General features: G+C 49.9%; 2 protein-coding genes across 4 annotated transcripts in view; one reads left to right on the top strand and one right to left on the bottom strand.

The window, feature by feature from the left end:
- SUGP1 (SURP and G-patch domain containing 1) overlaps positions 1–18,314 on the bottom strand; it is a gene marked incomplete at its 5' end in the record, with an annotated part of 29,029 nt that extends 10,715 nt beyond the window's left edge. The window contains 7 exons of one of the 2 annotated variants that reach the window (XM_079702952.1): positions 7,463–7,586; positions 8,543–8,643; positions 8,974–9,097; positions 11,111–11,298; positions 12,322–12,426; positions 16,418–16,589; positions 18,281–18,314. In XM_079702952.1, the coding sequence (XP_079559078.1) occupies positions 7,463–7,586; positions 8,543–8,643; positions 8,974–9,097; positions 11,111–11,298; positions 12,322–12,426; positions 16,418–16,589; positions 18,281–18,314 (848 nt within the window). Of the gene's footprint in view, positions 1–7,462; positions 7,587–8,542; positions 8,644–8,973; positions 9,098–11,110; positions 11,312–12,321; positions 12,427–16,417; positions 16,590–18,280 lie in introns of both variants that reach the window. The other variant, XM_079702951.1, reaches the window with a different exon arrangement.
- A 357-nt stretch (positions 18,315–18,671) lies between these two features.
- Positions 18,672–21,589, top strand: part of MAU2 (MAU2 sister chromatid cohesion factor) — a gene marked incomplete at both ends in the record, with an annotated part of 31,464 nt that continues 28,546 nt past the window's right edge. The window contains one exon of one of the 2 annotated variants that reach the window (XM_079701798.1): positions 18,672–18,962. In XM_079701798.1, coding sequence (XP_079557924.1) covers positions 18,687–18,962 — 276 coding nt within the window. The remainder of the gene's footprint in view (positions 18,963–21,589) is intronic. The other variant, XM_079701797.1, reaches the window with a different exon arrangement.

The following is a 21,589-nucleotide window of genomic DNA, read 5'->3' as shown; positions in this document are numbered from 1 at the left end:
GTGCTCCTTTCTGATGCACCCTTGAGAGGCATCAACAGTGGACAGAGATAAAACAAAGACACTAAACATCAGAACAGACAGGGAGCTCACTAACAGCCTTGCTGGTAGCTGTTGGTCCCCAAGCGCAGAGCAGGAGGTGCTGGGTTCAGAGCTGGCAGAGGCTGCAGCTCCTTCTGCACCTGCCCAGCATCTCTCAGACTATGCATGTACTGAGCCAACAGTCCCACTTCTAGAGTCCACACCAGAGGGAAGAGTCACAGCACAGTTCCACATAGCAAAACCTGTGCATAGCAGAGATTACAAAGCCCTTGACAAGAAGGGGCTAGACTTGCACTCATGAACCTGGAAAAACAGTCACGGCACAATGCTGTACTACAAAAGCAAAATGCAGGCTCGAGGATGCTGTAAATTCCTTTTGTATAAAAGGAAATTAGCAGAAAACAAATCCACATACTATTTCTACATGTCTACGTCAGAGATGGGAGAGGGATGGAGGACTCCCAATCCCGCTAACATCCTAGGGTGGGATGGAGGGATGGGGAGACTGTGTCATCTTCTTTGTATTCCTGGGTCATGGTACAAGCATGTACACTCTTCAGAAAACCCAGTGTGGAACATTTGTAAAAGTTAAAAGAAACAAAGATTAACAAAATCGTTAAGCCTCTAGCCAAGCTAAGAAAAAAAGAGAGAGGACACCAATTACTAACAACAGAAAAGAAAGAGGGGCCATCACTACAGATCCCATGGACATTAAAATTACTACGGATTACTATGAACAACTCTATGCCCACAAATTTGATAACCCAGATGAAATGGGCCAATTCTTTGAAAGGTACAATCTGCCAAAACTCACACAAGAAGAACTAGACAATCTGAACAGGCCTATTTTTATTAAAGAAGTTGAATCAGTAATTAATAACCTTCCAAAAGTTCACTGGTGAATTTCACCAAACATTTAGGGAAGAAATTATACCAATTCTGTACAATCCCTTTCAGAGAACAGAAAAACAGTGTGCAGAGAGAATACCTCCTAACTTACTCAGTTACCCTCATACCAAAACCAGACAAAAACATTACAAGAAAAGAAAACTATAGACCAACATCTCTCATGAACACAGATGTAAAAATCCTCAAGAAAATATTAGTAAACCTAATCCACTAATGTATAAAAAGAATAGACACCACAACCAGGTGGGATTCATTCTAGGCAGGCAAGACTGGTTCAACATTTGAAAATCAAGTAATGTGGGCTTCCCTGGTGGCGCAGTGGTTAAGAATCCACCTGCCAATGCAGGGGACATGGGTTCGAGCCCTGGTCTGGGAAGATCCCACATGCCGCAGAGCAATTAGGCCCATGCACCACAACTACTGAGCCTGCGCGCCACAACTACTGAAGCCCGTGTGCCACAACTACTGAAGCCCGCGTGCCTAGAGCCCGTGCTCCGCAACAAGCCACTGCAATGAGAAGTCCGCGTACTGCAACAAAGAGTAGCCCCCGCTCGCCCCAACTAAAGAAAGCCCGCGTGCAGCAGTGAAGATCCAATGCAGCCAAAAACTAAACAAATGAATAAAATAAAATAAATTAAAAAAAAAGAAAATCAAGTAATGTAATCCATCAGGTCAACAGGCTAAAAAAGAAAAATCACATGATCATATCAATCACTGTGGAAAAAGTGTTTAACAAAATCTAATACCTATACATGAGAAAAACTCTCAGTAAACTAGGAGTACAGGGGAACTTCCTCCACTTGATAAAGAATATCTACAAAGAACCTACAGCTAACATCATACTTAATGATGAGAAACCTCAAGCTTTTCCACTAAGAACAGAAACAAGCCAAGAATATCCCACCTCCCCAATGCTTTTCATCATCATTCTGGAAGTTCTAGCTAATGAAATAAGATGAGAAAAGGAAGTAGAAGGTATACTGAGAAGGAAGAAATATAACATGATCGTCAACATAGAAAAAACAGATGAAGGACTTCCCTGGTGGTCCAGTGGTTAGGACTCTGCACTCTCACTGCTGAGAGCCCAGGTTCAATCCCTGATTGGGGAACTAAGATCCTGCAAGCCACACGGCGTGACAAAAAAAAATAAAAATAAAAAACACAGATGAAAGAATAGACCAAAAAACCCTGGAACTTAATAAGCTATTATAGCAAGGTTACAGGATACAAGGTTAAAATACAGAAGTCAATCACTCTCCTATATACCAGCAATGAACAAGTAGAACTTGAAACTAAAAACACAATACCATTTACATTAGCATTCCCCCATATAAAATACTTAGGTAAAGTGTAACAAAATATGTACAAGATCTATATGAGGAAAACTAAAAAACTCTGATGAATGAATTCAAAGAAGAACTAAATAAATGAAGAGCTATTCCTTGTTCACAGATAGGAAGACTCAATGTTGTCAAGATGTCAGTTATTCCCAATCTGATTTCTAGCTTCAATGCAATTCCAGTCAAAATCATTTATTCTGTGGATATTGACAAACTCATTCTAGAGCTTATATAAAGAGACAAGCAACCCACAATAGCCAGCACAATACTGAAGAAGAACAAAGTTGGAGGACTGACACTACCTGACTTCGGGACTTACTGTAAAGCTACAGTAATCAAGGCAGTGGGGTTATTAGTGAAAGAATGGACAAAGAGATCAACAGAACAGAACAAAGAGCCCAGAAACAGATCCACATACATATAGTCTGCTCTTTGACAAAGGAGCAAAAGCAATACAATGGAGCAAAGACAGTCTTTTCAACAAATGGTGCTGAAACTGGACATCCACATGCAAGAAAAAAAACAAACAAAGAATCTAGAAACAGACCTCATAGCCTTCACAAAAATTAACTAAAAATGTATCACTGACCTAAACGTAAAACATAAAACTATAAAACATAGGAGAATACCTACATAACCTTGGGTATGGCAATAACTTTTTAGATACAACACCAAAGGCATGATCCATGAAAGCAACTGATAAGCTGGACTTCATTAAAATGAAAAACTTCTGCTCTGCAAAGGACAACATTAAGAGAATGAGGAGAAAAAGCAACAGACTGGGAGAAATATTTGCAAAAGACACATCTGATAAAGACTGTTATCCAAAATATACAAAGGGGACTTCCCTGGTGGTGCAGTGGTTAAGAATCCGCCTGCCAATGCAGGGGACACAGGTTTGATCCCTGGTCCGGGAAGATCCCACGTGCCGTGGAGCAACTAAGCCCATGTGCCACAACTACTGAGCCCATGCACTGCAACTACTGAAGCCCGCACGCTTAGAGCCCATGCCCCACAGCAAGGGAAGCCACTGCAATGAGAAGCCCGTGTACTGCAACGAAGAGTAGCCCCCGCTCACCGCAACTAGAGAAAGCCCATGTGCAGCAATGAAGACCCAACACAGCCAGAAAAAAACAAAAAAAAAAACAAAAAAAAAACCCCAAAATAAACAAAGAACTCTTAACACCCAACAATAAAAAAAACAAGCCAATTAAAAAATGGGCCAATGACCTTAACACACACCTCACCAAAGGTTTACAGATGGCAAATAAGCATTATGAAAAGATACTTCCCTTCATGTCATCAGGAAAATGCAAATCAAAACAATGAATATCACTACACATCTATAAGAACAGCCAAAATCCAAAACACTGACAACATCAAATGTTGATACGGAGCTACTGAAACTCTCATTCATTGCTGCGGGGAATGCAAATGGTACAAGCCATTTTGGAAGACAGTTAGGCTGTTTCTTACAAAACTAAATATACCATACAATCCAGCAATCACACTTCTTGGTATAAAAGAGTTGAAAATTTATGTCCACACAAAAACCCTGCACACTGATGTTTACAACAACTTTGTTCATAATTGCCAAAACTTGGGAGCAACCGAGATGTCCTGCAGGAGGTGAATAGGTAAATAAACTGCGGTACATCCAGACAATGGAAAACTATTAAGTACTAAAAAGAAATGAGCTATCAAGCCAAAAAAAGACTCAGAGCAACCCTAAATACATATTACTAACTGAAGGAAGGCAATCTGAAAAGGCAACATACTATGATTCCAATTATATGACATTCTGGAAAAGGCAAAACTACGTGGTTGCCAGGGGTTAGGGAGGAAAAAGGGATGAACAGGCAGAACACAGGGAATATTAGGGCAGGGAGAATACTCTGTATGATATCATAATGATGGATACATGTCATTACACATTTGTCCAAACCCATAGTATACACAACACCAAGAGTGAACCCTAACTATAGACTTTGGGTGATCATGATGTGTTAACATAGGTTCATCAATTGTAACAAATATACTATTCTGGTGGGGGATGTTGACAATGGGGGAGGCTGTGCATGTTTCGGGGAAGTGGGCACATGGGAAGTCTCTGTACCTTCCCCTCAATTCTGCTGCGAACCTAAAACTGCTCAAAAAATAACATCTTAAAAAAAAATTAAGAGACGAAAGCAAGAAGTCGTTCAAAGAGGGAAGGGAGCAGATGGCTGAATTTAAAAAAGACTCGTAGCAACCGGAACATGGATTTAAAGTGATTTGGTTCCTCCAAGAAAAGCAGACCGGGGAATTCGCCCACTGGGGCAGGGGGGCAGTTCCTAGCGGGGTGGGTCTCCTCTAGGCTCACAAGCTTGCCATTTCCTGGCCTCAGCTGCTGATGCATGCTGATTCTCCTCCAAGATGCTCTGAGAGGCAGCACCCAAGAGCCCCCCATGGGTATGCCTGTCTGTGAGGAGCATAACAGCTCACTATGGGCCCCAGGCACAGGTGCAGGGGATTCTACAACGAAGACCCCCTCTGACTGGTGTAATCCCACCCACAGGGTTAACCAAAGTTACCACTTTAGTGTCTTTTCCTTCCAGACTTTTTCCACTGCAGATTTGAACAGAGCTGTGATTCTATTTTCCGTATCCTGATATTTTAAGAATTTCTTAACCCGACAACATAAGGCTTTCCTGTTAGAATAAAGTGCAGCATGGTGGTGAAGGCATCTCCACCAACTGGCCTCCTTGCCTTGCTCACCTGTTAAAGGCCAACATGCCAGGTTGCTGTAAAGAACATGGTTCACCCAGGTGATGTGTTAGAGTCACACGTAGCTTGAGGTGTGCTGGCTGCTACCACCTTTAACAACTTGCCTTCTGATGGCCATGATTCCACTGGGGAGATGCAGTTATAGGAGTTTAGCCCACTGGGGCTGGACTTTCATTGTGTTACTAATTTTTCAAGACTATGACAGTGCTATGTATATAACATTATTTCTGGGGATGGCATCTCAGAAGTAGAATGACTGGTCAAAGGAACAGGTATTTCCAGCTTCTTTACAGATGAGCACAGCTATTGCAATTGTTTCCCAAAACTCATAGCTGCTGGGCAATCAGAAGGGAAGGGTCAAGAGCGGCAGGAATACAGGGTGGCTGTTAGATTTGGGTTGAGAGGAGCTGCCTTGCACCTGACCCCATGTGAAGATGAAACAGTCTGCTTGGTATGAATCTGAATGCCTTGCCCAGGTCCGGACGCCTGATCCTCCCTCGTTTACTATTTCCCCAGTGTGTGGAGTGCCAACTGTAGTTCAGTTCTGGTGTTGAAATGAGCTCCCCCAGACCACGCTGGTCACCTTCAGCTACTTCTCTGCCAGACACCCCCAGGCTCTGTGCTCATCCGTGGCAGTCACCCTCTAGCCTCCATCAAAGCCACACCCAACAAGCTGGATGCCTGCCAGTAATGCCCGCACAAGGTGCAACAGCTGCAGGGAGGGCCTGGAGTCACTTGTGGCGATAATGTCTCTTCGCTTTGACCCCAGGGAAAAGGCTTGGCTGGAGTTGCTGAGCCCTGGACCCCTGTGACCAGGGAGAGCCACCTGCGCTGGGGGTATTGTACAGAATTCCATTACATCGCCCACTTTGCCTGAGATAGATTTTTTGTCAGCTCTTGTCACGCTAAGTGACAGTACACTAAGTTTCCTGTTTAAATAATCTTACTTAGGTAAATGAAGAAAAAAAAAAAAGACGCAGTGACTTAGACCGTAACACTGCAACACTGGTTTGGGTAGTGCAGAGTAGTGGCTGATACCACTATGTTGTGAGGAGATCCTGGGTCTCCTGAACTCTAGACCCAAACACCCCACAGCCCCCATGAAAGCTCGTAGCTGCCCAGATACCAGACACAGGGACACTTGAAACCCTCAGCAGCCCTTCCCCACCCCCGGCCCCACGCGATGGTTCCCTTTTGCCCCCATGTGCGTCAACCTGGTGTGCCTGACCACCCTCAACTGTGGCCAGATGATCCTGGAAGAACAGGTGACCCTGTCACTCTCTATGCAGACCCTCCAAAGGCTCTCAGTGGACACCTGAGCCCTCTGGGACCCAGCCCGGCCCGGCTCCAAGGCCCATCTGCACCGCATCAACGCTCACCCTGTTCCCCCGCCAAGGTGGCACAGCGCCCGCCATCTCTGCCACTTCACTCCTGCGTGGCAGTCCCTCCAGACGCCCTTCACTTTGTTCCGTGTCTAGCTCAGGCTGGCTCACATGTAGTAGATGCGACTGGCTGCCTGCCCAGCATCCACACCTTCTTCTTTCTTCCTGAGTCCCTGATGGTGTCTAGAGCTACAGAATCAACCAGCCCAGATGGCTGCTGCTGCAGCACTTTCGTTAAAAGCGCCATCGCATCTCCTCACTGACTGAGTGGGGACTTGTGTTACTCGTAGCCAAAAGTGTCCTCATGGGTGCATCACCTCCACAACAGGTTCAGTGTCCACCTCACAAACCTCTGCTGGCCCCCGCCCTGCAGCAGTGACCACCCCTCCCACACCCCAACATCCGGCCCCCCCATCCGCCTTCCCCCACAAAGAGCTGGGGCTGAACCCACCCAACGAATGACAGAGCAGGGGGAGCACAGACCCAGCCTGAGGGAGTGGTGTGTGACTTCATGGCAGGGGACAGCAGGGAGGCCAGGATGCTTGTTCCACCCACTCTGTGGAACCTGCACACAGGCTGTGGGTTGCCCCTCCCCAGAGCCTGAGGTATCACATTCCCTGCTTTCCTGCTATTTCCCTTGTCGTAAAGATGAGACCCTCAGGATGCAAACAGTGAACAACGATTCTGTGAGTTTCTGCTCGAGAGCCTGGCCTATTCTGTTACAAGGGAGCAAGGCAAGTGCTAGAGACTTTCTCCATGAGGCACCTGGAAAACACAAGGCCCCAAAGGTCCCCACACACCTGCCTCAGAGATGATTCAGGGCACCGATGTGCACTTGGGGAATGCCTATGGGGTGGCACGGCTAAACTCTGTGGTCAGAAACTCCTGGACCCGAGTCCTGGCCCTGCCAACTTCTTGCCATGGGACCCTAGCACGTCTCAATACCACACCAAGCCCGTTTTCTCAGCGGGGGAGCTGTGACTAGGGTGAGAGGTTACCTCTCCAGTGGGGTCCCCCCCCGCTTACCTGAATGCCTGGTTCTCGCGGTTGTTCTGGAGGGCAATGGTTTCCACCTCGGGACCCCCATCCGCTATGAACCTGGCCAACTTTTCTGCGAGGTTCTTGACCTCTTCATCCTCTGGGGGTGAAACTTTAAGCAGGCTGTCAGTACTGAGCTCAACTCACCACACCCAACAGCCTAATTTCTGCTAAGAACCCCGGGCAACGAGAGGGGTTTATTTTAGGAACAATACAAAGAAAAACAGGCAAATGGGAATCAGGTTACTGCACCGGAACCAAACACCTGAATTAATATAATAATATATCTTGAGCTTCTGCCCCCAACAACCGACCCCTTCCCAACCCATATGTCTGGGGGTTTTGGACCCACACTGGGACATGGGAACAGAATGTAAGGGATAGTCTGGGTCCAGGCTGGAGGAGAGATGGGAATCCCCACCTCAGTCTTTCTGCTGGCAGCTGTCCCCCCAGGTCACATGGGGGGATGGGCCTGGTCCACCTCTCCTGGGAAGAAGGTCAGGGCAAGGGACTGCAAGTGACAGACATGATGAACCAACGTCTGTGGCCCACATTTGGCTTAAACATCAATCCCCCTGCTGCCCACCAGCACCTGGCTGGGGTTTCACTTCATTACAGCTGGAGACCAGGCAGCATCTCACCCTCCCCTGACACTCATCCCACCAGCTGACCGTTTTTGTCTCCTGGCCCTCCTCGACAAGTGTCAGTCACTGCATTTGTCTCTAGGTCTCCTCAGTGCCCAGCAGGTGCTCATTAGCACTTGTGAAAATGACCATGAACCAAGGGGCAAGTGTTCCTCCCCTGTGCCCCCTTTACATGCACAGGGCTGAGGTCCTGGACATGACCTTGACCTTTACCTTGACCCTTAGATTTCCCCACTCCTCAGAGCACTGGCAGGGAGGGCAGTGCTGGTCCCAGCATGATCCCAGCTCCCTGGGAGGGCACAGACCTGCACTGTCAACGCCACCCCACACCACGACGGGTTCCAGGAAAGGAACTCCAATTCCACCTGGGGCGTGGTTTGTCCACACGCCTCCCTAGAACCTCCCACCCCCTTCAACCACCTACCTTTCTGAGAGGCTGCCTGCAACTTCTGTGCTTCCTTTCTTATCTCAGCCACCTTCTTTCTGTAGTAGAGGAATTCCCTGCTATTCTTATCGTGCAAAAACCTGGAGAGGAGTTTTGTAAAACAAACAGTGGGAAATGAGCAACGGGGATGGGTGGACCCATGCAGCTTCTGAAGACATACTGTGCAAAAGCAAGCTGCTGAGCAGAGACACCTCGATGGGGCCCAAAAATAAGTCTCCACACCACACTGGGCCCCTTGCTACCTCTGGTGTGAATGAGAAAGCTCTCAGAACAGTGTCTGACCCAAGCAAGTAAGCATCCAGCCCCGGCCAGCTTCAGTCACCACCAGGGTTTTACAAGAACATTTGCATGTACTAATGTGTGGCAAGAACATTAAGCAGCGGTGGCCTTCCCCTCCCAGAAGTACTTACGAAAATGCTGGGTTATCCTTGTAGTTCTCCATAGCTACTTTTTCTAACTCGGGGCCTCCTTCTGCCACAAAGCGGGCCAATTTCTCTATCACTTTCCGAGTCTCGGCTCCCTCTGGGGGTGAAACTTTAAGGAGGCTGTCAGTACTGGGGTTCAACTCACACACCCCACAGTCAACAGGCACACTCTCTCTACGGACCACAAGGACAGAGGGGTCGGGGGAGAAGAGGGTGAAATGCGGGAGGTTGTCGGGCGTCCCGGGTCCATGCACAAAGCACCATGATGAGGGGTGAGTCGGTCTAGACAGCCTTTGCGAGACATGCTGGAGGGAGAAAAGTGTGTGAGCCTCCCAAAGGCCAAGCCAGTCCCCAGGCTGGCAGGGAGATGTTGGAAAACACAGCCAGCCTCCCCCTCCTTTTGTGGAATGCTCAATTCCTTTCTTTACCAGTGTTCAGTACAATAAATCAATTCCCTTTCATCCTTCAAAGACAAATTCTTTTTTAAAATATCATTACAAACTCTGATTTAAAGACATCCAACACAATTAATATCATCACAGAAGCTCAATCACCCCCTCTGTGGCCAGTGGAGCCTCTTCAAGCTGGCTCCTGAGGCCTTTGGACATGACCCCAGTCTCTGACGGCCTCCTCGATACCTGCTGGGACAGGGCGCTTCAGGATCATCTCAGACGCTTCCTGCCCAGACCTAGAGCCAGCCATTTCTCCAAGAAGTCCTGGCTTCCATGAGTGAGAACATGTGTTTCCAGACCAATATCTGGGAGCTAGGGACACTCATTGCAACGGGTTTAATTGTTACCTCAGAGCACTTTCAGTGAACACCACTAAAAAATATATTTTTGTATTAGCCTCCACTTTGAGCCACATGGCACTTGCTTTTGTATTTACTGCTGGCCTGTTTCTGAGACTGTCAGCCACCATACAGCTCACATCTCTCATATGCAAACTCTCAGAAGAAATTTCTTGATGTCAGTCAGTGCTTAGGAATGTTTGCTCCTCCTGGCAATGGGGCCAGACACTGAGCCTGTGGCCACTCTTATTCCCCCTGCTGCTTGTACTGCCAGAAAGCTCGCGGGGTGGGGGTGGGGGGGTACAACATGTGGCCTAAGGAGGACCTATAAGAGGTCTCAGAGACATTGTGTCTACCTTTTCCCTAAGCCTCACCCTCCTCCCACATGCCTGGCAATGACCCTGACCTGGTCACTTTACAAAGCACAGGTGCTTTTCTGAGGTTGTATCAACAGCAGGCCATAAAAACCTCAAAGGCCTTGAGACACCCACTGCCCCTCATAAAGTGGCAGTTCCCAGCAGGGTACCATTGAACTGCCAGGGCCCCTCTCTGAGGAAACACCATGCTCACTGACTCCATTCTGACTAATGCTCCAAGGTTCGAGGTTGGCCCCTGATCTGTTTAGATGCACGGCCTGAAGCCGGCACCCTCATCCAGAACAAGAGTCCTAGAGGCTGTCATGGCATCATTATATGGTCACTTCAGTCTGTCCTGTCAGGGAGACATGACTGTGCTAGCCCTCCTGGAGCAGAGGTGGCCCAGGGCGAGGACTTCACACAGCTCGTTCTCCACACAGCACCGAAGTCTCGTTCTGAATATGGACATGGCTGGATGCACTAGGAGTGCCACCATCACCACCCTCCTCCGCCCTCCTCCACCATGGGGCTGGAACTGGCTCACCCAAGGCCAATGACTGTCCTTCCCTGGGCAGGAGAGCAAACCCTCCAACCCGCACGCTCATACCTCTGGCTCAAACTTGTGGAGACAAGTACCCGCACTGAGGAGCTCCTCTTCTAGTACTGGATGAGGAGGGCACAAGTGAACGCTCCCCTGAGAACGCCGCCCCGGAGGCCAGCCCCCATACAAGTGGACAGTGGGTCCCACAGCTCCCAGGATGAAGCCCACACTCTGCAGCCCCTCCATGCTCCCCATGCTCTGCTCCCCACCCTTTCCTTCACCTCTCTCATCCTGAAGGCTCAGCCTGGAGGCACCCCCTGACCACAGCCCCAAGCACCCCACAGCCCTGGCTGTGCGCTCCACGATGCCCGTGGACCCTGCCAGAGCAGCTGGAGGGGCAGCTGTGGAAGGGGGGCAGCAGCCCCGGCCCCTCACCTTTGATCTCCAGCCACTGCTCATAGTCCTCCTCCTCGTCCTCGTCAGGAGACTGGAAGACGCTTGGGCGGCTGGCCACGGGCAGCTGCTTGGCATGCACGTAGTTCTTCATCTGGCCTGGCGGGCTACTGATGAGGGGGGGCCTCTTCCCGGTGCGAGGGAGCACACGAGGCGGGGCAGCGGGCGCACTCGGCGGGGCATCTTGGGATACAAGGAAGGATACCCACACTCAAGGTCTGTGGTGCAGGTTTCCTATCTTCCTGCCTAACCTGCATGCTCCGAGCCCCAGGTGGCTGGGTTCTTAACTTCTAGCGCAGCGCTGGCAGGCAGTGGGTGACCAGAAGCACTCAGGGAGGACGCCACCCCCATTTTACAGATGAGGACCCCTGAGGCGCAGAGAAGAACCTACTGTGGTCACCCAGCCCGGGACTCTGCAGGTGGCAACTCTGGCAGTAGGTACCTCTGATGCCTATATCCACAGACTAGGGATGCTGCAGCTCTTCTGGATGAGACCTGAATCCCCACGTCCAGCTTACACCCACTCCCTCTGGTTGTCAGTAGCGGCCTGGGGCCAATCTATTTGGGACTTTTCAAACACAATTCATGGCATGAGACCCCGCAGTGAAGAGCTCATATAGCCCTTTCTCCCTCTCTGTGGGTACACTTGGCCTTGGGTTAACTGTCTTCACTGTTACCTGGGAAACCTGACAAAGGTTAAAGGTCAGCTGTTTTACCAGTAACTTTCTTACAGTAAAAATGAGACTGGTATTTGTGCACAACCACAGATACAGATGGGCTTCCCACAGGTGGTGATTCTCACACCTGGCGTGTCCCATGGGGCTCCTGTGGGCCAAGCGCCCCCGCCCCCCGCCCCCGCCCCTTGCACCTGGGCTGCCGCTCTAACTCAAGCCTCAGTCCCACAACCCTGGGGCATGCTCAGTCCTGGCCCCTACCCCCTGGATCGAAACCTGGCTTCTTGGTCTCCACTTCTTGGGGGTAAGTATCTAAAGGGCAAGGTCTGCACTCTCCCCTTGGGCGTTTAGCGTGAGGATGAGTAGAATGAGGGCGCTCAATGAACGAGGGGTGAGAGGAACAAGTCTAAGGTGGGACCTGCCATTTCTGAGGTGCTGAGAGACCCTTGGGAGAGAAAGCCAGCAGGGGGAGCTCTAGGAGGAGGTGAGATGGGACGGGGTCGGGGTGGAGGACTGCACTCACCTGTGCTGGTCTGTGCCTTCTGCAACTTCAGAAACTGCTGCAAGAAGCTGCCGTCGTTGGCAAACTTGTTGGAAACATTAGAGTTGTGTGCGTTTGCAATTCTAGACCCGAGACAGAGGACAGACAGGGTAAGCCTTGAGAAGAGGGGAGGGAGCACGCCTTGCCGGCCTCAGTCTCACCCCCACCCCTGTGTTCTCACCTAAGGGGACCCAAAACAGGCCCCCAAAGATGCCAGGGAACAACTGAGTGCACAGAGCAGTCTTCAGAGTAGTAAGATGGAACAATCTTGTTCTAGTCAAAGCAATCCCACCTGTGCTGGTGTTCTCTCTACCTGCATGTTGACCTTCCAGGTCCAAAGGGCCTCCCCAAGAAGATGGCTCAGAACCACCTGCCGTACTTATTGTTAACAAATCATCCGGGCTATCATTGACTCTTACGTCTGTTTTCCCAGCTAGACTGCAGAGTTCTCAAAGGCAGGGCCTGTGTCTGTACCTGCGTGTGACAGCAGTTCCACGCCTGGGTCAGCCAGTGCTTCTGTGGATTTCACATGTGCAGAGGAAAATACCCAAAGCCATTTCTTGGTGGGAGAATTACAGGGGAACTTTATATTTTTATTACTTTCTCTTTTTGAAAAGAGTATGTTTTATTTTGAAGTAAGAAAAATTTATTTTTAACGCACACAAAAGCAAACCCAGGGGCCTAAATGTTTAATTCAAATTCATCTTTCCTTATCAAAAAAGTGACAGAGGCTCATTATGAGCAAATGGGAATGTGGAAAAAAACAGAAATAAAGAAAGCAAGGAGAAAACCCTGAAAAAGTCTCCTCACCTCACAAGAGCTACAATTAATACTTTGATATACTTCTTTGATTTGCCCCTGAGATTAGAAATAGAGGAAATAAGCCTGTGATCATAGCATATATTCTACTTCTTTCATCTTTTCCTACAGCATACTATCTTGCTCTAACCTCAGAAACTCCTCGTATGTGCTGCTTTTAGGGGCACATCCATCATACAGACACACCCAATAACTGGAAAAGCTCAGGGAGCCCACAGGTCTGAACTTTTTCCTTTAAAGTAAAGTTTTATCCTCCTCGAAATCCGTTCTAATGAAGTAAAAGTGGAAAAAAACCTAAGTAGTCAACAAGGGGCACTGGCTAAATAAATTACGAGACATCCATAAGGCAGATGGAGTGGCCCTGAAAAGTTAAATTCTTATAAATAAAGCAACCAAGCACAACGTTAAATGAAAAACAAAAAGGCAGGATATAAAACAGTATCTACAGGGTGGTCCTACTTATGTAAAAATATATTTGACTGAAAAATTGTTACAAAAATCCATCAAAATGCAACCAGCACTTGCCTCTGGGTTGCAGGGTTACAACTGATTTTATTTCTTCCTCATTTTCTTCTCCTCTACTTCCCAGGTTTTCTACCACATATATGAATTATCTTTAAAGTTAAAAAACAAAAGAGAGAGAGAAGGCAGTAAAAGTTATTTTATATGAAAGAGAAAGTTCTGCTGATAACCAGCCTTGGCATTAAACAAGCAGTGCCTTCTAGTGACCCTGGCCCTGTCCTCATGCTGTGTGCACCTCCCTCAGGAGGGACAGAAAGAAGGCAGGGACAATGAAGGACAAGAAAATACTTCGGGGGGAATTCTCTGGCAGTCCAGTGGTTAGGACTCCACACTTTCACTGCCAAGGGCCCGGGTTCAATCCCTGGTCAGGGAACTAAGACCCCGCAAGCCACACGGTGAGGCCAAAAAAAACCCCCAAAAAACACTGCGGGTCAGCAGCATGGTCAGCACACGAATCCCACTTGAAAACCACCTGTAACAAATGGCAGGGGCTTCCCTGTGGCGCAGTGGTTAAGAATCCGCATGCCAATGCAGGGGACATGGGTTCGAGCCCTGGTCCGGGAAGATCCCACATGCCGCGGAGCAACGAAGCCCATGCGCCACAACTACTGAGCCTGCGCTCTGGAGCCCGCGAGCCACAACTACTGAAGCCTGCGCACCTGGAGCCTATGCTCCGCAACAAGAGAAGCCACAGCAATAAGAAGCCCTCAGCAACTAGAGAGAGCCCACGCACAGCCACGGAAGACCCAACGCAGCCAATAAATAAATAAATAAATAAATAAATAAAAATCTATTTTAAAAAAAATGGCAGGGGTTATCACACAGCTGTTAAATGATGGCTTTTGATGAACAGATAAACAAAACATGGTCCATCCACACAATGGAATATTATTCAGCCACCAAAAAAAGGAATGAAGTACTGACACGTGCTACAAAGTGATGAACCTTGAAAACATCATGTCCAGTGAAAAGAGCCAGACACAAAAGACCACGTATTACATGAAATATCTAGAATAGGTAAATCCACACAGACAGAAAGTAGATTAGTCGTTGTCAGGGGCTGAGGGAAGAGGGAATGGGGAGTGATTGCTAATGGGCATGGGGTTTCTTTCTGGAGTGACAAAATGTTCTGGAATCAGTAATAATAGTTGCACAATGCTGTGAATATACTGAAAATCACTAGGTTGTATAGTTTAAAAAGTCAATTTTATAGCATGTAAGTCATATCTTAGTATGAATAAATAAAACTTTAACACTGTGACGGTTCTAAAGAGTTGTAACGCAGGGGTTGGGGGGAAGCTTTTCCTTTAAAAAGTGGGGGGTGGGGGAAGCGACATATGAAATTGACCACAATTTAGTGAAACAAAGCAATGACATGGGAAGGGAATATATCAAAATGGTTCTCTTGAGGCAACCTGAATGTTTCTTATTTGTGCAGCACGAAATTCTAAGGTGTTCTAAGCTTTTACAATGGGGAAAACAACCTTATTTTCTTTCTTTTTTTTTTTTTTGCGTTACGCAGGCCTCTCACTGTTGTGGCCTCTCCCGCTGCGGAGCACAGGCTCCGGACACGCAGGCTCAGCGGCCATGGCTCACGGGCCCAGCCGCTCCATGGCATGTCGGATCTTCCCAGACCGGGGCACAAACCCGTGTCCCCTGCATCGGCAGGCGGACTCTCAATCACTGCGCCACCAGGGAAGCCCGAAAAACCACCTTATTTTCAAAGCTACCTGTACTCTGCACCCACCCACCTGATGTTCCTTTTTGGCTGCCTGATCCTGGCGCTGAGATCCAGCAGCCTCCAGGGGGCCCTCTTGGAAGCAGTCCTACAGGCCTTTCCCATCTTTGTGCAAGTCCTTCCATAACCCCAGGGGTGACAGCCCACAAGCCCACCCACAGATCACTCAACATCCAGGCCCCATGTTCCTGAACACCCTGGAGGTTCCAACAAGAATAAAGTCTAAGTCCCGCCCTCAAGGAGAAGCCACGGACTCTTAGAAAAGGTGGGAGCTGGAACAGAGCCTTAGTGGAGGGCTAACATGCCCCACACTTCAGACCGCAGAGGAAGGGGCTTGTCTCTGTCAATCTCCAGCCTGAAATTCTTGGATCTTGTCACCCTGATCACACCACCCCTGCTCAAAACTCTTGGGTGCCCTCAGAGTTTCTCAGGACAGTCAGGAGGAAACCCTCTCTCCTGGCTCAGAAACAGCCCCTTTGGTGCAGCAGCTCGAGCTGCCTGACACACAGGGGCTCGCCTCCCTTCTGCCCTTGGCAGTCCTTTCCTCCTTCCTCAAAGGGCTGGCTCTGCCTGGGGCCTTCAGAATGCAGAGCCTCTTCTGCATCCCTACGGCAGCTGCTGCATCTGGGAGCACACTGCCTCATGTTACCTGCCAGAGCTCTAGGGGTATAACTGGGACTCCCCTTCACAAGTAGACTGTGAGCCCCATAAAGGCAGAGATGGAATCTGGGTTTTTGCTCCGTGCTGTATTCTTGGCCCCTGGCCCACAACTGGTCAGCAGTAAATAACCACTGAGTGAGAGTTGGCAGCCATCCTCTGGGCTCCCATACACCCCTTGTTTCTCTCCTGCCACACAGCCTCCCGAAAGTGTACCTGCATTCCTCCTCGCACCATCAGGCTGTGGCTAGATGCAGAAACACCTCAACTACTCTCGCAAGCAAAGCCCTCTGCTGGCGACCCTCGAAGACCCTAATCCAGCCTTAGGGTAGACTTACTCGCCAGGATGCCGGGGCTGAGGGCTGGCCACCTGATTCTGCTTGGCTTTCTGCTCCAGTTTGGCTTCAATTTCCCGTTTCTTCTGAGCAATGAGCTCCTCCTGGTGAAGGATGTTCATGTTCATTTTTCCAGACTTGGGAGGAGCAACACCAAACCACCGGTTAGCCTTTCCTGGGGAGGGAAAAGAAGGACATCAGAAACCACCTCTGCTCCAAAAACATGCCCAGCGGCTGCTATGGGAGCCGCCCAGATGCTGCAGCAACTGACATTCAGATTGACATTCACACATCTGTTCCTTCATTTATTTAGCACACATTTACTGAGTTATGCACCACATGCTGTACTTGGTGCTAATCAAGACAGAAGGGGCCTCTGCCCATGTGGGATTCACCTCTGGCTGAGGAGACAAAAGACTTGTAACAAAAAAGTAGTTGCAAAATCATGATAAGAGCTCTCTGCTGGAAACAAGCAAAAAAGATGAGAAAGCATAACAGAGGACCACCTATACAGCTAGGGCAGCCAGAAAATAACCATTAAAAAAGGGGACATTTAAGCTAAAACCAGAAAGATAAAGAGGTGGCTTCCTGAAAAGCCACATGGGGAGTGATCTGGGCAGAGTAAGAGGCAGAGGTCCAATGTGGTCAGAGCAGGTGGTTCCAGGGGTGGGGCTAGCAGGAGTAGAGCAAGATAGGGAGTCTGAGTTTTACTTAAAGGGTTTTAGGAAGTGACAGGGGAGTATTAAACTGATAAGATCCAACTGGTATTTTTATTTTTAAGATCATTCTGTCTACTGATTGGACAGAGTGCACAGGCAGCAAGGAGACCAACGAGGAGGCTTACTGGCTGCAAGCAAAAGATGATGGTGTCTTCAGACAAGGGTGGTAGCTGTGGAGATGGAGAAGACACCTCGAACGTTCCCCATGGGACTCAAAATAAAATCCAAATTCTGAAAGCCGATTTTCAAGACGCTGCCAGAGATGGCTCCCCTCCCCACTTCCACTTCATCCCTGACATTCTTCAAAATGACAAGCTCTCAAGGCCTTTGCACTTGCTATCCCCCTCTGCATAGAAGGCTCTGCCTTCCAGGCCTTCCAATAGTTGGCATCTTCTCATCTCAAATATCTTCTGCTCAAAAAGGCTTTCCTTGACCACCCAATATCAGCAACCTGCACCTCCACTCTCTCATATCATTATAACTCACTCTCTGTAACTATTTCCTTTTTTGTACATTGTGATGCCCCAGTAGAAAGTAGCCTTCAGGAAGGCATGGCCCCGTTTTGATTACACTACATCCTCAGCAACTAGAACAGTGCCTAGCACACAATGAATATTTCCTCAGTGTATCCCAGTCTGGAGGCGGGGGGCTAGGGCTGGGGGTGGGGGTGGGGGGAAGAAAAAGTCTTGTGGTAAAGTAGGGGCTCTAAAGACCCAGGAAAATGTGTACAGGGAGGCCGAGTGCAGTTCGGAAAAACAGCTTTTCCAGAAAGCGGGATACAGGCCAGTCAAGAGCTGCCACGAAGAGAGGCGCAGGACAGCCCAAGGTTGCCACTGGCTCGGGGAGCGGAGCTCAGAGCAGCCCTGAAGGCGGTTATTTCGGAAAGCAGGCGCAGGGCAGATCCCGGTGGCGGCCTTTAAGGAAAGCCTGGCGTCCTCAGCAAACCAGCGGTGGGGGGGTGGGCGGGGGCGGGGTAACTGGGTCTGGGGTCTGGGGAGACGGGGGTGGTGCAGAAGCCGCCTCTTCCAGCCACCGGGAGGCTGAGGTTAAGGGCCGGCGGGTTGAGGTAGGCCCGACGGTAGGGCGAAGCAAAGACTCATAGCCCGAACACCCAGGCAGACGCTTGCGGGGAGGCGGGGGCTGTTACCTGCAACATCCCGGTTGTCCATCTTGAGACTCATCCAATCCCACAATGCTCCGGCGCCACCGGGGGCGTGGGGGGGCGGGGGGCGCTTGTTATAGTACGCATGGCCTGATGGGAGATGTAGTCCACGTCGGCAAGCCACGCCCTGCCATTCCTTGGACACCTGGGGGTCTTCACCCCAGGAATGCAAACCTCAGCCCTTCGGAAATCTCCGGTCACAGTCCCGCGGACCAGAGGGTGTCGCCTTTTCTCAGACCTTCCCGGAGCCGCGGCCGCTCCAAATACAAACTACATATTCCAGGATGCTTAGTACAGCAGCTCTCGCGAGAAATCCGAGGCGCTCCCGGCCCCGCCCCGTGCGCCTGCTTCCGCCTCCCTGTGGCGGCAGTTTGTTGTTGGGGAGGCCAAAATGGCGGCTCAGGCGGCGGCGGCGGCTCAGGCGGCGGCGGCCCAGGCAGCGCAGGCCGAGGCGGCTGAGTCCTGGTACCTGGCGCTCCTGGGCTTTGCCGAACACTTCCGCACTTCCAGCCCGCCCAAGATCCGCCTGTGTGTGCACTGCTTGCAAGCCGTGTTCCCCTTCAAGCCGCCGCAGCGCATTGAGGCCCGAACACACCTGCAGCTCGGCTCCGTGCTCTACCACCACACCAAGAACAGCGAGCAGGCGCGCAGCCACCTGGAGAAGGCGGTGAGCGCGGGCCGGGCCGCGAGGGTGGAGGCGGAGGCTCTTTTCCGAGCTTGGGCTGAGGGGTCGCGACCCTGGCGGGCGGGGGCCGCCGGCGCCGCTCCTCCGGGACCTGGGGCGTGGCTTCCGCACCAGCAGCAAGACCCCGGAGACGTGAGCCTCTCAGGGGACCCGAGGGAACTCGCCCCGTACTCTACTTAATGTTTCTGGTGACAGGCAGAGGCCTAGGACTCCGGTCCGGGTACTTCGAGAGTTGCCTCTTTCAGGAGCAACTGGGTCTCCAAATTCTTCAGGTTTGCAACAAGATGTCACCTTTTGGCATCTCTGGGGACGCCCCCAGATCGGCCAGTGAGCCCTGCAGCTTCTAGCTCCTTAGGGCTCAGCCCCGGGAGCATCAGCCTGAACGCTCCCTTCTTAAGTGACTCGGGCATAGGGGAGGGTCCAGGTAACAGTCCAAGCATCCCTTAAGAATCTGAAGTTTGGTCTCTGAGGGAATCTTGGAAGGCATCCTCTCGCAGAACACGGAAGTCTGAGAAGGGTCTGGAGGGTATTGTGCCCCCGTCAGTGATGAGGGGAGTCATAGGTGAGAGGCAGAGGCCCAGAGCCTAGAGGCAGTCGTTTGAGATCCTGTAAAAGACAGAACTGGGCGGGGAGTGGGGGGGTGTCTGGATTCCAGGGCTCAGGGCTCCTGCTTTCTCCGTATCTACCTGTGACTTCTCTTCCTCCCACCATCCACTCATCCATCCCCTTCAGAGGGCAGGCCCTATCTTCCCATGTTGACCTGTGGGATCTTGGTGCCTCAAAGAATGTGGGAAAGTGGCCATCATTCTATCCTTTCTGGCTGTGCAGTTGTTTCTACTCAGAGCAATATTGCGCTCCTGTCATACGGTGTCTCCATTTGCCGTTTACCCAGCTTTATTCTGCTTAGAGGAGAGACTTCTTTTTTTTTTTTTTTTTTTTTAAATGGTTACTTTTCTCTCTTCCTGCCAGAGGTATGAGGTGACTTTTTTTCTTGTTTTTTTATGTTGGGGGTAGGAGTTTATTAATTTATTTATGTATTTTTGCTATGTTGGGTCTTCGTTTCTGTGCGAGGGCTTTCTCTAGTTGTGGCAAGCGGGGGCCACTCTTCATCGCAGTGCGCGGGCCTCTCTCTATTGCAGCCTCTCGTTGCGGAGCACAGGCTCCAGATGCGCAGGCTCAGTAGTTGTGGCTCACGGGCCTAGTTGCTCCGCGGCATGTGGGATCCTCCCAGACCAGGGCTCGAACCCATGTCCCCTGCATTAGCAGGCAGATTCTCAACCACTGCTCCACCAGGGAAGCCCAAGACTTCTTGAATACAATCAACTTCGATTTTGAAAATGTGTTGATCTGAGGTAAATCTGAACCCACCGGTGGCTAGTAACAAATTGCCTTCGGTAGGATAATCAGATCTTTGTTCTGCAAACTGTAAAGAGTTGGAAGGGGACTTTAGTTCTTTCTTGATCCACTTCCTTGTTTCAGGAGTGAGGCAATATGGGCCCAAATAGGTAAAGTGATTTGCCCAAAGCCACACAGCAACTTATTAACAAAACTGAGCTCAAACCTAGGCTCAAGGGCTTCCGTGGTGGCGCCGTGGTTAAGAATCCGCCTGCCAATTCAGGGGACACGGGTTCGAGCCCTGGTCCGGGAAGATCCCACATGCTGCGGAGCAATGAAGCCCGTGCACCACAACTACTGAGCCTGTGCTCTAGAGCTCCCGTGCCACAACTACTGAAGCCCGTGCACCTAGAGCCCGTGCTCCGCAACAAGAGAAGCCACTGCAATGAGAAGCCCGCGCACCGCAACAAAGAGTAGCCCCCTCTTGCCGCATCCAGAGAAAGCCCGCACGTAGCAACGAAGACCCAACGCAACCAAATATAAAAATAATAATAATAATAATAAATTTACAACAACAACAAAAAAATCTAAGGTCAAGATCGCCAGGGTCCATGCCAAGACCATAAGTCGTGGGGTTTTTTATTATTATTATTATTTATTTATTTATTTTTGGCTGCGTTGGGCCTTCGTTGCTGCTGCCGGCTTTCTCTAGGAGCAGTGTGCGGGGGCTACTCTTCGTTACGGTGCACAGGCTCCTCATTGCAGTGTCTTCTCTTGTTGCAGAGCACAGGCTCTAGGCGCGCGGGTTTCAGTAGCTGTCGCACACGGGCTCAATACTTGTGGCTCGCAGTCTCTAGAGCGCAGGCTCAGTAGTTGTGGCGCGTGGGCTTAGTTGCTCCACAGCATGTGGGATCTTTCCGGACCAGGGCTTGAACCCACATCCCCTGCATCGGCAGGCAGATTCTTAACCGCTGCGCCACCAGGGAAGTCCAAGTCGTTGTTTTTGTGAAGTTCTTTTCTTTCATTCATTCAGCAGATATTTAATCAGCTCACACTGGTTGCCAAGCCCTATTCTAGGTGCTGGGGATCAACAGTGACTAAAGTAGTCCCTGCCCACAGAAGCTTATGTTTTTGTGAGGGAGACAAACAATGAATGTATAGTAAAAGGTTAGGCAGCGATAGAAGAACCGTGAAAACCAGAGTGAGCGTTGGAGTTGACAGGGAGCTAGCTATTTTTAACAAAGGTAATGAGGGAGTCTCTATTTGTGGGAGTG

Source organism: Hyperoodon ampullatus (assembly GCF_949752795.1).
Source record: "Hyperoodon ampullatus genome assembly, chromosome: 4".
Classification (NCBI taxonomy): domain Eukaryota; kingdom Metazoa; phylum Chordata; class Mammalia; order Artiodactyla; family Ziphiidae; genus Hyperoodon; species Hyperoodon ampullatus.
Note: the sequence above shows the minus strand (reverse complement) of the source record. Positions and strands in the feature narration are given on the sequence as shown.